This window comes from Accipiter gentilis, chromosome 33 (genome assembly GCF_929443795.1).
Source record: "Accipiter gentilis chromosome 33, bAccGen1.1, whole genome shotgun sequence".
Taxonomy (NCBI): domain Eukaryota; kingdom Metazoa; phylum Chordata; class Aves; order Accipitriformes; family Accipitridae; genus Astur; species Astur gentilis.
In genome coordinates this window covers 14209163-14223929 of record NC_064912.1, presented here as the reverse complement: position 1 = coordinate 14223929, position 14767 = coordinate 14209163, and the positions used below count along the sequence as shown (strand labels likewise).

Here is a 14767-nt window from a genome sequence, read left to right as displayed (position 1 = left end):
TTTACTTTGATTTTTCTGTTTCAAAGTATGTTGTATTGTTGGCAAGTAAAAAAAAAAAATAAAGCTTTTCTGTTGCCATTCAAAAAAGAATTCTGATGTCTTGGCTTTTTTCCAGACCAGTTAAAATTATTTAAAAATTTCCTGACGATCAGAATCTCCCTTGAGATGGACCTTCCATTTGCTATTAATCTCTCTTTTCCTTTGGTCTCCTTTCCTTCTGCCAAGCGTAAACTCCTTCACTTCGAAAGCTTTGCAATCTGTTCCCACCCTGGCCATTTTCCTGTATGCGCTATGGAAATCCTGACTCTTCTTTCACTAACAGTTCAAACATTTACCTTTGGCGGTCTGCATTTTCTAATGACCATCTCCAGTGCTTTTTGTTGGGCTGCCCTGTGTGCAATGAAGAGGTTGCTTGTTGGTCCTACCTTAAAACTTTCCTTTCTTTTGATCCCTGCAAAATGACATGGTAACAGAACAGGTATGTGATAAACTTAATCCTCCTGTTAGTCTGTTGGTCCGTGCTTTCTTGTATTTTACATGTTATTCCATCTGTAATTATCCACTCTATTTTATACTTAACTTTAAAATCATGTGGCCAACTGCCATTTTCTGTTGTGTTTATACTTGGTTTGTCAAAGATCTAAAATGTAACTTCTGCATGTAAGCTTGACTTTGAAACTAACATGAGTTGTAAATTCAATCCATGTAAATTATACTATGTATTTTACAGATATGTGTAAGCTACTTATTATTGAAATGTAAATTAATACAATTTTATTTTAGGATAACTTGCTATGTTCCTTAATTCCAAAATAAGCAAACACCAAACACCGTCTTTTGTGCTGCTTTTACAATGATATCCTTCAGTGTGGTCTGTTGAAATACAAACAGGTTTTATGGAGTATTTTTACTAAACAGTCGACAGGTTTTAATTTAGGGTCTTAAATCATAATTGTTTTTCAATTTTCTGCTCTGCCTCACAAAAGCATAATGAGGGCACACCTGATGCTATAAAAACCAGATGTCATTTCAGTATTCCAGGGCTGTGTGATAAATCTGGAGAGCTTAAGAGTTAGTATCATAGATGTATAGTTATCAGGGAGCTCACAAGAACAGAAAGCATGTAAAGCGTTGCTAAATAAATAGGATTTGGAGAATGGATTGTACTTTAATTTCAGCGACTTTCAAAATGATGAAAATATGGATGACATTTTCTTAAGGCACTTTCAGGAGACCATTTCAAACTGACAAACAATATATTCAAATTCTTTCTTCCTGCCAGTCATGTTTAATGAGACAGTACTACTTGCACTCGATCATTGTGATTGGAAGAACAGCAAGCAGACCCGAAGGAAAGCTAGATCGTGTAATTTGTGCCAGCTCTTAGAAACTTTATTCCTTTACCTTCCCCCTTGAGATTAAACTCCTTAGGATAAGATGTTCAGTGGGAACTGAACTGTACATGACATACAAGCGGAGCTTTAGAATAGTTTCTTGAAACAGGTTCAGATTCTGCACACAGGTGTTCAAAGGTCTCTTCATGTTAATTACATATATTTACAAGAATAATCATTTCACAGAAATTAACTGTCACAGTCTAAGTCACCCATCTCTGGTTATCACTGGGCATAAAGTCAAATGCAAAAATCTGTAATGTCCATCATATTTATTCCTTATTTTGTGTTAAGTTGTCTCTCTTTTCATAACCAAACTTAGGGTCCAATTCTCTGTCTCCCAAACCATTTATCCTATTGTAAAGCAAATCAAGCGGCAAACCGTGAGTTGAGGTTGTTGATACCCTTATGCTCGGTTGTCATGGTATGAACGCGCAGGACAGTTGAGGTCCTGCCTGTGTTCTGGGTGTTGCTGTGGTTGCCTATTTTAGGATCGCTGAATCATGAACACATTCTGCTAAAGAAATTAATCCTGCCCACTCCCTTTTATTGAGTGTCTCCTTTCGGGCCTTGTTCATCACAAATTGAAAATTGCATGTTCCTGCATACATGTGTGTGTGCAGTTGAGTGTATCTAAATGTAGGCATGTATGAAATACATTCTGGAATATTTAGCTAGTTTTTTTAAAAGATCTTAGTATAGCAAACTACAAGTGATGCTAGTTTTATTTAATAATAAATTAATGAATAGAAGTTTTGTTGAGGTCTCGGAGAATACAGAGGGTTTGAAAGTAGAGTGTATATACACCAGGACATTAATTCCCTCTAGATATACATCCTGTTGAACTCTGGAGCTAATGACAACTTCTTGGTAAAGAGGTCTGAAGTTTTTCTACAGGTTTTGATGGCTTTTTTGTTTTTAACAAAAAATGTCTTCCTAAGTCAAACATAAGGGTTCCTGTTTGAATTGTAAGGAAAGCCACCTTTCCCAGGGATTGATAACCATTTATTTGTTTCATTTAATAATTAGTCTTCTGCTTCACTAGTCTTTCCCATAGATGGGGAAAAATGTACCTTCTCCAACTGTATGCTTAATTGTGTTCCATTTTTGAGTCAGAATGAGTATGTTACAGAGAAACTGTCAATTTCAGCAGACTAAATATATGCAGCTGAATGAATCCAGTACTGTGAACATGAACCACTGGTGCAAATAAGAAGGGAGATAACTTGGAAGCTTTAGAGTATTCAAGAAGTGTCAGATCACGTTCATTTGAAAGGGATGGCAGCGCTTTTTCCACCAGTGCAGACACAAGTATTGTGTTTCACCCAAGATGGGCTATCCAGGTGTTTAGCAGACCCTGATGTTTGCACTTCTATTGTGGAATTTCAGCATTTTTTGAATAGCCATTCCACTTGTTTTGTAGAATCCCAGATCTTTCCCTTCATAAAGATTTAGATAGGCGAGATTAAAACAAAATGTCCTTCCACCTTTAGAATCATTTCATCTACTTTGCTGACTGTTACAAAACCTTATATACCGTTTTCAAGAAGCTTTTTTACCAACATGTTGCTGTGAGGACAATTGGCATGAACTATTAGGAGCTCTTGACTATGCTGAAGATGTGATTTGTTGTTGAGGATAAAGTACTCCTGATGGTAATGGGACTATCAAGACTAGTGGAAATGTGAGAAATAGGTTCCCATTAGTTCTGTTTTGTTGTATCCAACTCGGCAAAGCAACGTGGGATTCTTCCAGATCTCCATACTCTAAAGGAAGAGGCTGAAGGACTGGGTCGCTGTTCAGGGAGCCTGCTTTAATAACATCGGCGTAACTGAAAATCTCTGACAAGGCTTGCCTTGTGGTGTGACTGCTAGAATATCTGTGTTGGGTCAAAACTTCTGAATGAGAAAATACTTTTTTTTCTATGTTCTGTGTTTGAAAAGAACACGTTCCATTAACAGCAAATACTGTGGAAACTCATACTCCTTAGCTTCTGAAAAAATGCATTACTATGAACTAAAATACCCTGCACTCTGCTTTAAAGATAATATTTATATTTTCTGCTGAGGGAGTAATGGGGAGGAGTATCATTTGAGCTTGAGAGCATTGGTACGAATGATATGCATTGTCTAAGTCCCACCTAAGCTTTCCTTGTTTGAAATTTTAAGTAAAGGCTTCAGTGAGTTCCTCTGCATAGGGTTAAATTTAGCTTCAAGAGCAGTGCAAAACAGACTTGTTGATTGGTGTGGGAGTGATTGCTGTGATTCCTGAACTATGAAGGTGCTGTCATTTCTCCAAAGGATCTGTGCGGGGGGGGGAGGCAAAACACGGAACAGATTTTGAAAAGGTGAATTGTGGGTCTGTGGATATGCCCAAAACCTCATATCGGGCCGTATTCAATTATGAATCACAACTTTGCTTTTTTATTGTAAATTATTCTTCTTTAATTACATCTTCAGCTATAATTTTGCAACCGTTTTGTGTGAAGAGTTCAAAACTGGACTGATAAAATCAGCGTAAAAACTTCTTACTATTTAAATATTGCCTTAGCTATTTTCATAGCTTGATCTGAACAGTTCGTGCTTTAAAAATGCTTAAACTTCTGTGCAAAAATAGCAGTCCCTTACTTTTGCCATGGAGGTGTTCTCCAGGGCACTCTTCAAGTGTGTGGGTCATTTCCATTTCCATGGGATGCGAAAATAGTAAAATCACCCTTAAAAGGCTGCATTTTCCAAAGAAAGAGCAACATTGCACCTGCAGAAATACATACGCACTTGCTGTACTAAATTCTTGCGTTCTCTCTGCTGGTACTGAAATGGAGGAGATGGTGGGAAGTCTCTTCTCTCTGCCATCGGAGTCATCCAGACTACGTGCCCTACAGGTTTTGGGATAACGAGGTGCCGAAACATTGAGTGGAAGTGGAGGCATCCAGTCCCTCCCCAGCCTTCTCTGGCAGTGAGTGTGTGTGTTGCTGTCAACATCTGACGATGACCAGCATGGGGGAGCAAGCAGGGTTGCTCTGGCTCCACAGGCACCTATTTATTATCTGTTCCACTGAATTCCTGCCACTGCTGGAAAAAGGATGTAGCTATCATCGTTTTTGCTTGCCTTGCAAAAGGCAGGCTTCGATTTCACCTTTTGTGTCTCACTGAAGTCTAGATAAATCATCTGAAGTTGGCCAAAAACTTGAGAATGTTGTGATCGACAGCTGCGATCTGTGTCTTCCCTATTTTTATAGGCGCGTCTGTATAAAAACCATTTTATACATTAGGGTATACCTGCATTAGGGTAATGGCAGAATATACACGTGCTGGGTAAGCCTGTGTTGGTTATTCCTAAACAACGTGCCAGAAATCCCCCTTGGCTGTATTAACAAGTAATTGCAAAGTTCTTTTCGACAAAACAATCGGGCGAGCCCCTGTGCATGCAAGTTGCTGTAATTCGTAGTACAGATCAGCGCGTGGAACTCTGCAAGTATGTACTGTATGTGGCTGCTATGGTGATTAAAATACATAAATAAAATAGATAAATATGGGCCGTATTAGAAATTCATTACTGGCACTCTCTCCGATCACAGTCGGCTCCAGCGTGCGGTGTCCGCCGTGTTCCCTTGCTCCGAGCGGGTCCTCCCGGACCAGGAGCGTGAGCTCCTGGAGGGGCTGCACTTACGCGACGGCCCCGTCCTACCTTGTCAACTGGCACATTCAACGCAAAAATGGTAAACAAAGGGCCTTTGTGCGTGTTTTACAGTTCAGTGAGGATTAGCGGCCCGACACGATTTTCAGACGGGACGAGCTTAGTGTTAACTTGCGTGAGGTTAATGAGGAGGGACGTGGGGCAGTCTGCAGAGGCTGAGGCAGAAAGGTCTCGCCCTGATTTCGGACGCGGTACAGGGAATTGTTAAAAGCGGGTTCTGCTTACCTGGGTCGGTGCGTCGGTCACGTGTTGCCTGATGTTTTGGCCGCTTTAGGATGTGGATCGTGCCAATTTCAGGCATTTGCTTGCAGTCCTTCCCGCGGTTCCAGAGGTCCCCTCTGCCGGGGTGGGCATCCTAGCCTGTACGTGGGCTCTGGCTGAATCAGATTCCTGCTTTTTCTTTCCCCTCTCACCTTTTAGCGTTCTCCGACTGTAAAATCCATCCCTTTCCTGAAACGCAGAACGATGCACTTGTCCGATGAAGTTTTTCCAGGCGGGATTCAGATTCCAAACAAGCCTTTCATTTCCTTCGCGCCGGGGGCGGGGGGGCGAAGCGGGGAGGCGAAGGAAAGCGCTCGCTTCCTTTAAATCCCCACCAGCGTCTTCCCAGCGCTGGAAGCGAAGTAGCTTGTCATGGTGATCTTCGGAGTTTAACTTTAGGGGGGGAGGGAGAAAGTGGAAAGCAAACTGAATGCTGTAGCGGAGATTTCTCTCTTCCCCCACTGGGCCCCTTGCCGACTGTTTTTATTGATTTCAATCACTGGAGGCTAGCTGGTTCTCAGAAGAAACACTGTGTAATGTGTTCTTTCCTGGCTTTCATTAAAGAAACTCAATGCAGCGCGGTCACGCTGCCGAGCTCGCCTGGCAACCTGCCTACACCCTGTGGTACCTCTTTCATTGGAGGAGATCGAGCTCGTGGTTTGGGGTTGCTTTATTTTATTTATTTATTTTTTTTTTAATCCTCCAGCAAGGATTTCAGAACAGCCTATGCTCTGCTTCTACCTCCTCTTGCAGCCTCAAGCCTTTTTAAGCTTTGGAAGAGATCGTCGGCACCCCTGAAGGGGACGACTTTGGTGGCGATGAAAATGCCGAGCGCTGCGACTGTCTCGTGCTCCTTCTATTAAAATTCCTCTGTGCGTTTCTGGGGAGGGGTTGAAAGGGCTGTGTGTAAGCCACAGGGATGTGGATACAAATTATTTCCGAGGGGTTTCCTTTTTTTTTTTTAATTCCATCTTCTGCTGATTGGTTAACATGGTTTAATTAAGGGTAAGAGAGTAAGCAAAATCCTTCGACAAATATGTGAAAATTCCTGGCAGTGCTGTAGTTGCAAATGAAGCAAAACTGCATTCTCCAAGCCTGCAGTCGTGGTGTTGTCTTAAATATTTCTGTTGTACTCAGGACTGTGATACTGGTGAAGAAAAATGAGAAATAAAATACGGTACTAATTTATGCCTTAGAACTTAATCTACTACAGTATGTATTTTACAACAGGAGCAAACAATCTATAAAGTGGAATTCAATGAGCTAGGTTCTGTAAATCGTATTGTTCCGTGTACCTATAAAAGCTTTCATTTAATTTGGTAAATTGTTCAATTTCTTCTTATTCAGCAGTTCTTAATGATAACACTTTATGTGCTCTTCACAATTGGCTGTAAATCTATGAAATATGTAAAGATCACATACTTGCAAATTAAGCCCAGTTTCAAGCTAATAAAGGTGCATCTATTCTAAATTACAGCTGCAAATTTAGGGTGCTACCTGATACCTTGTGCTTATGAGATATTATAGCTGTGTACACAAGGCTGCTTTTTTTTTTTTTTAAAAAAAAAACACAGCATTTACACAAGCGTCAGGAGAATCCTTTCCTGGATCAGAAAGATAAAAAGCTTGTTCTTTTTTAAATCTGGCTTCTTGCAGAACTTGTCTGAGGCTTTTCTGCCTGGGTTGCCTCTACAGAAACCTTTCCAAATCAACTTATTGTAAGTTACTCCCAGTGTTTTTGTTGTGAGGAATTGAGATTCTAAAACCACCTAGCTTTTATGAAAAATTTTAATTTTTCCTTTGAGCAATGTATAATTTTTTAAAAAAATCTTCCTCTGTGAGTGCTACAGACTTGATGTAAGGAGGTATACTTCTACAAATCTTACTTTTCATTCAAAATTTTCTTTCTGCATGGTAATGAAATTTCATATGCCCTCTCTGGTCATACTGCTACTTCTCATAAGGTGCTAAATGATAGAAAATAGTTATTTAAATTCAATATGGCCATGAACTATTTTATGCAAATTCTATAGCTGTAGTTGTAGCACAGTTCTTTGGCAAGCCTCCAATAATAAATCATTTGTCAATCTTTCTTTTATGAACCTTGCATCTAAGGATTTGCCAGCCTTTCTTCTTTATAGGTTTTGAACTGTGTTTATAGATTCCGCTTTTTGTTTTTGAGCTGGCAGATGGCCAGTTATTTATCTGGGTTCGTATGTATTGTGTAAGACAGAAACAGAACGTTTTGCATGCTGATATCGTGCACGGGGCATTTTTGGGGCAAAAGGCTACTTGTAAGCAGAATCCATTATGTGACGGGTTGGTAGCTCTTCGTCAGCCCTTGGTCAGGGAACAAAGCACCTTTTGACATTTCTCTATGTTAAAAGTTATGAAATAACATGAGCTTAATGAACAAACAAGGCGATACAATGCCCCTACTATGAAATAAGCCGTATGATCCATTTCCCCATCTTTCTCTTTGGAATTCAAAAATTTGATGCCCTTTTTATACGTTTGTCGCTGTTAGTTGAGTTACAATTTATTCCTCCGAATTTCTGATGTTGCTTGCTTTGCTCTTGTACAGACTTGTGTTGCTGTGCTGGTAGAAAAGGACAAAAGCCTACTGGCTTTTGGAGGAGCTGGATTCACTGGTACTAAGAAATAGTAAATTTGGTGGTGTGGCTGATCAAGGTGCTTCAAGAAATCCTGTCTTGGGTACATCTTTCTGCCAGTTTCTCTTGCAGTTATAGTTACTTTTTTACTGTTCTGAATTGCTTTACACTATTAAATGCTGTACCTCTCTTTGAGATGGCTCCCCTTTTATGATGGGTAAGCTCATTTCTAAAGATCACTTACAAAATATTACAAGTTGTGCAATATTTCCAGATTACAAATAATAATGGAAAACTTTAACTGGTGTCTAAAACTGCCACAGCTGAAGCCTCGGGATATTTTGAGTCAGATGTCTTAGACTATTTACAGTATATTACTATGTTTACGTCCAATTCAGAAATTTAGAGCCTGGCATTGACGAAAGGCACTGTACGGGCAGTCACAGCGCTTCGCATGCAGACGGACATGGTGTGCTGTGAACTTTGGGAATTTGCTGGAAGATGTCTGAGCTCACATCTCCATACCCTTGCAAAGATGACATGGGTTTTTATGAGCATAAGTGTTAAAGACTTGGGGTTCTGTCTTTTACTCCAAATGTGGCATCCAGTGGCAATATGCCTTTTAGCACCTTTTGAGGCCTTCTGGAAAGTTTCCAAATAGAAGACTCCCACCTCCTTAATCACGAGAAAACACTGGCTCTCCTCTGAATGTCATTCATTCAAGTGTACTGACCTAGCCTGACCTTGTTTAGATTGAGATCTAATGAGCCCACAATCCAAGGTGGTGTGGTAGCTCTCAGCAGGCTTTGCAAATAAGCAAGTGTTGTGTTTTTCTGCATGCATGTGGTTTAAATTTATCACATCAATAAACAAGTGTCTCACACGCTCAAATAGGGACTTTACAATGTTGTAGTTAAGACTAAATTGTGGCACTACAAATTGTGATGTCACTTTATAAATATAGAAGGAGACAACGTGGAATATTTATGACCTCAAAACAATGAAGTCCTGTTGGTTGGGGTTTTTTTTAATTTAAATAATGGCATAATACTAAAACTCTTAATCCAAATGGCTCACAAACTCTGGACACATCTTTCAGGAAAACAAGTCACACTAATGGTTCAGGGAAGGAGAAATTAAAAAATAAGGCTGTTGATTTAAAGAAAGGAGAGATGCATCAGTAAAGTATCATAACAGAGGTCATCCGAGTTAAAATAAATACAGCTAGGCTTTGAATTCCAGTGGAAGGTTTGGTTTTGTTTTCTTTCGAGTCCCAGGTTTTGGGGAAGGTTGGTTTTGGTTGTGTTGGGGTTTTTTACGTTGCGATAAAACTACCCTCAGCTTCAGTGGAGAATATACCACCAAGTGTAGGTATTTTATGAAGCACGTAAAACTTGAGGCTTTCAAATTAGAACCCAGTCAAGGACAGAGGGTGGTGCGTACCACTAGATTAATCAAGTTGACGTGGCTGGATAAAAGTAGAGTTGCACCTAGAAGAGTTGTTTGAGCTGTGAGGTTGCGATCTCTTTCACGGTGTGTGTGCTGGGAGTCCCAAACAGAAGCCTGATGAATCCGATTTTCCTTGAATGATGCCGTGGACTAGCAGAAGGTACCTCCAGCTGTAAATCCTGACTTTTTCACGGCCGGGACAGCCCCAGCCCCGCAGGGAGAACAATGTCCTCGTTTCAGACAGCCGACGGTGCAGCAATTGCGATGCTGGAAACAAATGTTGTTAGGGCTCGGTATTTACGTTGGGACCTACAGGGAGGGAGCAACTTGTTTTGATTTTAATGGAGCAGCCGGGGAGGGGGATAAAAAAGCTTTTTATAATGCGAGGAATGTGGGGGGGAAGGGAAAGTACAGAGATACGCGTTTACTGTAAGTATGAAGAAGCAGAGGCCTCTTTATCAGACCGGCTCTAATGATGTGCTACAGTCACTTTATTTGAAAGCTTCATGGCTCACAGAAAAGTAAACAAATTCATTACATTATTTTTAAAGGAAGATTAACTGTAGTGTGTCGTCTGTTGGACAGCTGCTGTAGTAATCTTTTACAAACACTTTATAAATGACCACCCTCGGTGTTTTCCTGGGCTTTGTGTGGCTGGATTGTTATTTTAGTAAGTACCAGGGTGGCTTTTCAAATGGAAACGTCGTTTCCTGTGTAACAATTACGTACCTACCTTCACCCTAAATATTATTATATTCTCAGCATGTGTTACAAAACGTCTTCTATACAAATGCAACATATGTTGCTTTTTTGCATGTGTTTGCACATGAATGCTGGCTTTTCCACAGAAGTAGCTAAAAAATATTTTAAACAAAAAAGGCAAATCCCCTTTACTGTCCCACTCCCATTTATTCTAATTTCTGCTTTCTTGCCCTTTTTTGGTCTTTGAAAACAGCAAGTTGAAAAGATGAGTCACAGTAAACTTAGATGATACGTGAATTGACACTGAACAAATGTTTAGTCCTCAGCAGGTATCTTTGGCAAATAAAATTGTGTTCAGGTATTATCTTCTTGAACCATCCTTTGCTCGAATGTCAGCAAGAATAGTGTTATTTAGCACCATGTCTGGATTTTCATTTGAAAGCACTTGACTAACGTGAATTGATGTAACACTAAGGATTTGTGAGTTTGTAAAGCGGTTTTAACCACTCTTTCCGTAAAGCAGTTGATCTTGTGCATTCAGGTTTCGGTTATGGGTTCCTCGAACAGGTCAGGAGGGAGCAGAGAGAGGAGGAACGGCGTTTCTTCTGCACTCAGTTTGGCCTCCCTGAGTTTCCGATGCTCTAGCAGAGGACCTCACCTGCCAAGTACGGTGCTATATAGTAAAGCTGCTGGACCTGAACCAAGTCCGCTCTGTGAACGTCATTCTCGTTCTTGGGAATGTTGTTAGACTCCTTTATCTTCCCCAGCCTTGGGACGTGAGATGCTCATACAGCTGCCATAGGCACGGGTGGCCTCTCCGGACTGCCTTGTCTCTGTATACTCCACCTTCATCAGCTAATAGTTGAAGTGTCCGAGGGCATGCAGATTTGGCAGAAACATCAGAAAGCGTACTTCATTTATTTTCAGCGGAAGAATTATGGATTTAAATAACTCAACAAACGCTTGCATGCAATCTCCCATTTTTCTGTCCTTGTCATATAGGAGCCTGCTTCAAAGTCCACCTGGGCCACCTTAACATCCGTGCCATTTCCACTGCGGTCGGTGGGTGGGTTTTCCCTACCCAGAGACCCCATCTTCTTATAAATATAGCCTGGCCTTGCAGGAATCTGTTCCTTGCTCAGGTTGTCTTAACAAATTCGGTACAACTGTTGCTGAGGGAGTGGATTAATTAATGGAGTCATTCACAAATCATTACTGCTTGGGCAGCATCTCTATCACATTTCACTTTACTGCAAACACTGTTTCCACAGCGTTGTCCACAGCCCCATCTCTTCTCATTAAATGTCACGAGGACGATGTTTAAACCATCTTGACAGAAGGTGCTAAATAGGGTTAGGTAAAAAAATGGGAGCCTGATGACCTAGTCCAGTCTGAGCCCGTAATTTAGAAGTGCGTCAATGTTTGCAATTTTGAATTGGCTACAGATGATAGTAGGGAAGTAGTACAGCACAGCAAACAGGAGCTAAAAGCCCCGAGCTCATCAGAAGAGCTAATAGGTCTAGTATTTTTGCTACTGGATTTCGGTTCTTGGAAGAGAAGGTGATACCTAAATGGTCCTTGTGCGTACCTTTAGCCTGCATTTTATCGCAGTGCCTGACCCGGGGAGGTGGCTGAGAAGCAGCAGTTCCTTAAACCATGATGAAGGTATCTAAGTTTTATTTGGGACTGTGTGAGATCTGTAACTATAAGCTAAGAATTAGCACCACCTCTTCAATCTTGGACTTGGAAATATCTAAAAGCAAGACCAATACAGCGTAAGAGTCTTGTTTGCAGAATTTCATACTTTTTTCATTGCTCAGTTGTTACTGGGAGGTTGTACAGAAGAGGTGGCTTCATAGTGTCCAAATCCCTTCTGCTTCCTGAGGTACATTGGGGTTTGGGTACCCAGAAACTACTTTTTCTACGGTTTCATGAAGGTCTATGTATGATGATCATCAGAGTAGTTAGGGTTTTGTAAAGAGTGAATCTTTTATCTCAGGGAAATCTTGGGGAGGGCATTGAATAGACAGCCATCTAGTATTAGACCAGCTGCAATTTTTATGTTTCTAGTTGATACTTAACAATTTGGTGAGACTGTTTCCTGGAAAGATATGAATGAACCTCTCTCAAATGTCTAGGAGTCCCAGGAGTCAATCTCATCTTGCTATGGAACAACTTTTTATTTCTACACTGCGTGATCTCACACTGGATTTTCCCTGATAAACTCAGTATCTGTTTAATGCTCTTCATCTGTGTGTGAAATACTTTCATTAGGGGTATGCTTATGCATATATTTATGGTAATATGGTTTTAGATGTGAATAGTTAACTGTACTGTCTGCAAACCTAAAGCAACTTTAACTTTTGTGGGATATATGTGTGTATGTTTATTGAAGATCGTGCATATGTTTACCCAAGATTGCTAAAGGATCTCCAAGAGGTCTTGGATGAAAATGGTAGTTGTCACATCTCCTTTGGCATAATGGAGATGAAGCCCCTGTGTGGCAGACAGAGGTTTTCTCTGTCCAGGGAGGTGTGAGGTTACACAACAAACAGCCCCAGAAGCTAAGAATCTTAAGGAAACCCTACTTCTACTTAAATGTGTGTATGCTAAAAACAATCCACACCCTCCCTACACTATGAAACAGCCTCTGCTGTTCACATTCCCCCCCTCAGGTTTGAGTATGGGAGAACAAACAGCACAGCAAATTTGAGATACGATGTTTAATACATAGCTAGAAGGTGCTCACATTACTGTACTGCTGAGAGCATTATAAGCATCTACAGAGGGCAGTTCTACAGATTTCTGCAAGTGCAGTATTTACAGTTCTGTGAATTGAGCGGAGTAGAGAGGTGATGGAAGTATAGTGAACAGTAAAATTATGAAGCTTGAAGCTTCTGGTTTTAAATATTACCTGTACCTTTCAATTGCATTTATGCATATTTTGTTCACTTTCCTATAGAAATATAAACACTTTATTTAAATGTTGATTATTTCAGGTGACAAAAGAAGAGGAAGAACTTACCCCAGAGGAAAGGAGGAAACTGGAAAGAAAATTAAAAAAAGAGCGCAAGAAGAAGGAAAAACAGCTGATGAGGGAAGCTGGAATCTCTACTAAAAAGGTGGAACCCAAAAAGCAGTCGGGATCTGAGCTGGCTCTGGCCTATTTAACCAGGTAAGAATAGTAAAACCGCTGCAGGTGCTCCCTACGAATTAGGCTGTAAACCGTGCCAGAAATCCAGAACAAGCTGAACCAAGTAATAACACATTAAAGGAAAGTGCTGCAGTTAAGTGTTAAGTTAATGTTTCATCTCAGTTGACACCCTCGGGTACGGCTGATCACCCCATTGTATTTATATCACAGGAACAAGTGAGAGATGTTAAGTATGGTGCAAACATTTTATCGAAAGACAGCTCATGTCCTGAAGATCTTGTAGTTGATATATAAATACCGCTGGGTTAGCTGCACTTACAAAGATGAAAGGCACATGGCAGAAAAGATTGCATTGCGGGAGTTAGTTTTGTTTCTTGAGTACGCTGTTCTAAGCGAAAGAGTTCCAGTTATTCTTTTTATATAAGCAAATTGCATGAAATGGTTCAGCATTACGGAGTCTGAACTTAACCACCTGCATAGCGTTTGGATATTTGTAACTTGAGATGGGATTATGCCACTATTTTTAAGTTAATAGTGTACAATGCCTTATTTTTGCATACCAAAGTATATGGCAAGTATGGTGGCCGATTTCAGATCAGAAGCAATTACTTCCTCTAGTTAGTGCACTTATGTATAATACTTTAAAATTCCAACATAAAGCACAGGCTATGGTTAAACTAAAGAACTACAGGAAAGCATTCCTAGGACCCTACAGACAGTAAGAGGTCATGTATAAACAGGACGATAGTGTTTATTTTTTTCCAAACTGCAAAATATACCCTGTCTGTAAGACCTCCAGAAGAGGCGTGTTACAAATACTGGGTTACCACGTGGAACGATTCCAGGGTTGCATCTCTGGCCATGCTCAAAACTGAAGCATCCAGACTGTCTGAATTGTTACTTACCACTCTCAGTGGGGAGGGAGGAAATTAATTGCATTCCAGGCAGAGGGACATGTGCATTTTTGTTACATAACCCTCAGCACGCAGCGATAGCAAAATGACAATAATATTTTTGATCTGGAAAACAGCTGGAGTAGTTCACCACTGTTTTGAACTGCAAACGGATTGACAGTTAGCTTTGAACCATCTGCTCAGACTATACTCTGGTATGTGTTCTACTAAGTGGTGGATCTCTGGATAACGGTTTGGAAAGCAAAGGAACAAGCTATGGGTTTTTGCTCGATGTTCCACTGTTATCTGTATGGATTTTTGCCTTCTTAGGTGAGAGAATGTGAAACTACATTTGAACTAATATTTGAACCAATTTGACTCTAGAGTTTCACTTAACCTATACCAAATTACCTTGAAATAGTAAACCTGCAATGTCATTTGGTCTCACACAGAGTCCAAGGGCTATATATACAGCAGTAGGTTGTGAGGGTTTATTTCAGCAACAGACAATTTGAATTTTATAGACTTAACAGGGATAGTTCTAAGATGCTGAACTGCCAAGCAAACATAACCGTAGACACCATTCTAGCCTCAAATGTGCTGGAA

General features: G+C 40.5%; 2 protein-coding genes across 3 annotated transcripts in view; one reads left to right on the top strand and one right to left on the bottom strand.

Annotated features, from left to right (window-relative positions):
• GPR146 (G protein-coupled receptor 146) overlaps positions 1–5940 on the bottom strand; it is a 55604-nt gene extending 49664 nt beyond the window's left edge. For both annotated transcript variants that reach the window (XM_049791618.1, XM_049791616.1), the window contains exon 1: positions 5316–5940. The gene's annotated coding sequence lies outside the window, so the exon portion shown is untranslated. The remainder of the gene's footprint in view (positions 1–5315) is intronic.
• Positions 1–14767, top strand: part of C33H7orf50 (chromosome 33 C7orf50 homolog) — a 135132-nt gene that overhangs the window by 93667 nt on the left and 26698 nt on the right. The window contains exon 3 of the mRNA XM_049791628.1: positions 13114–13289. Coding sequence (XP_049647585.1) covers positions 13114–13289 — 176 coding nt within the window. The remainder of the gene's footprint in view (positions 1–13113; positions 13290–14767) is intronic.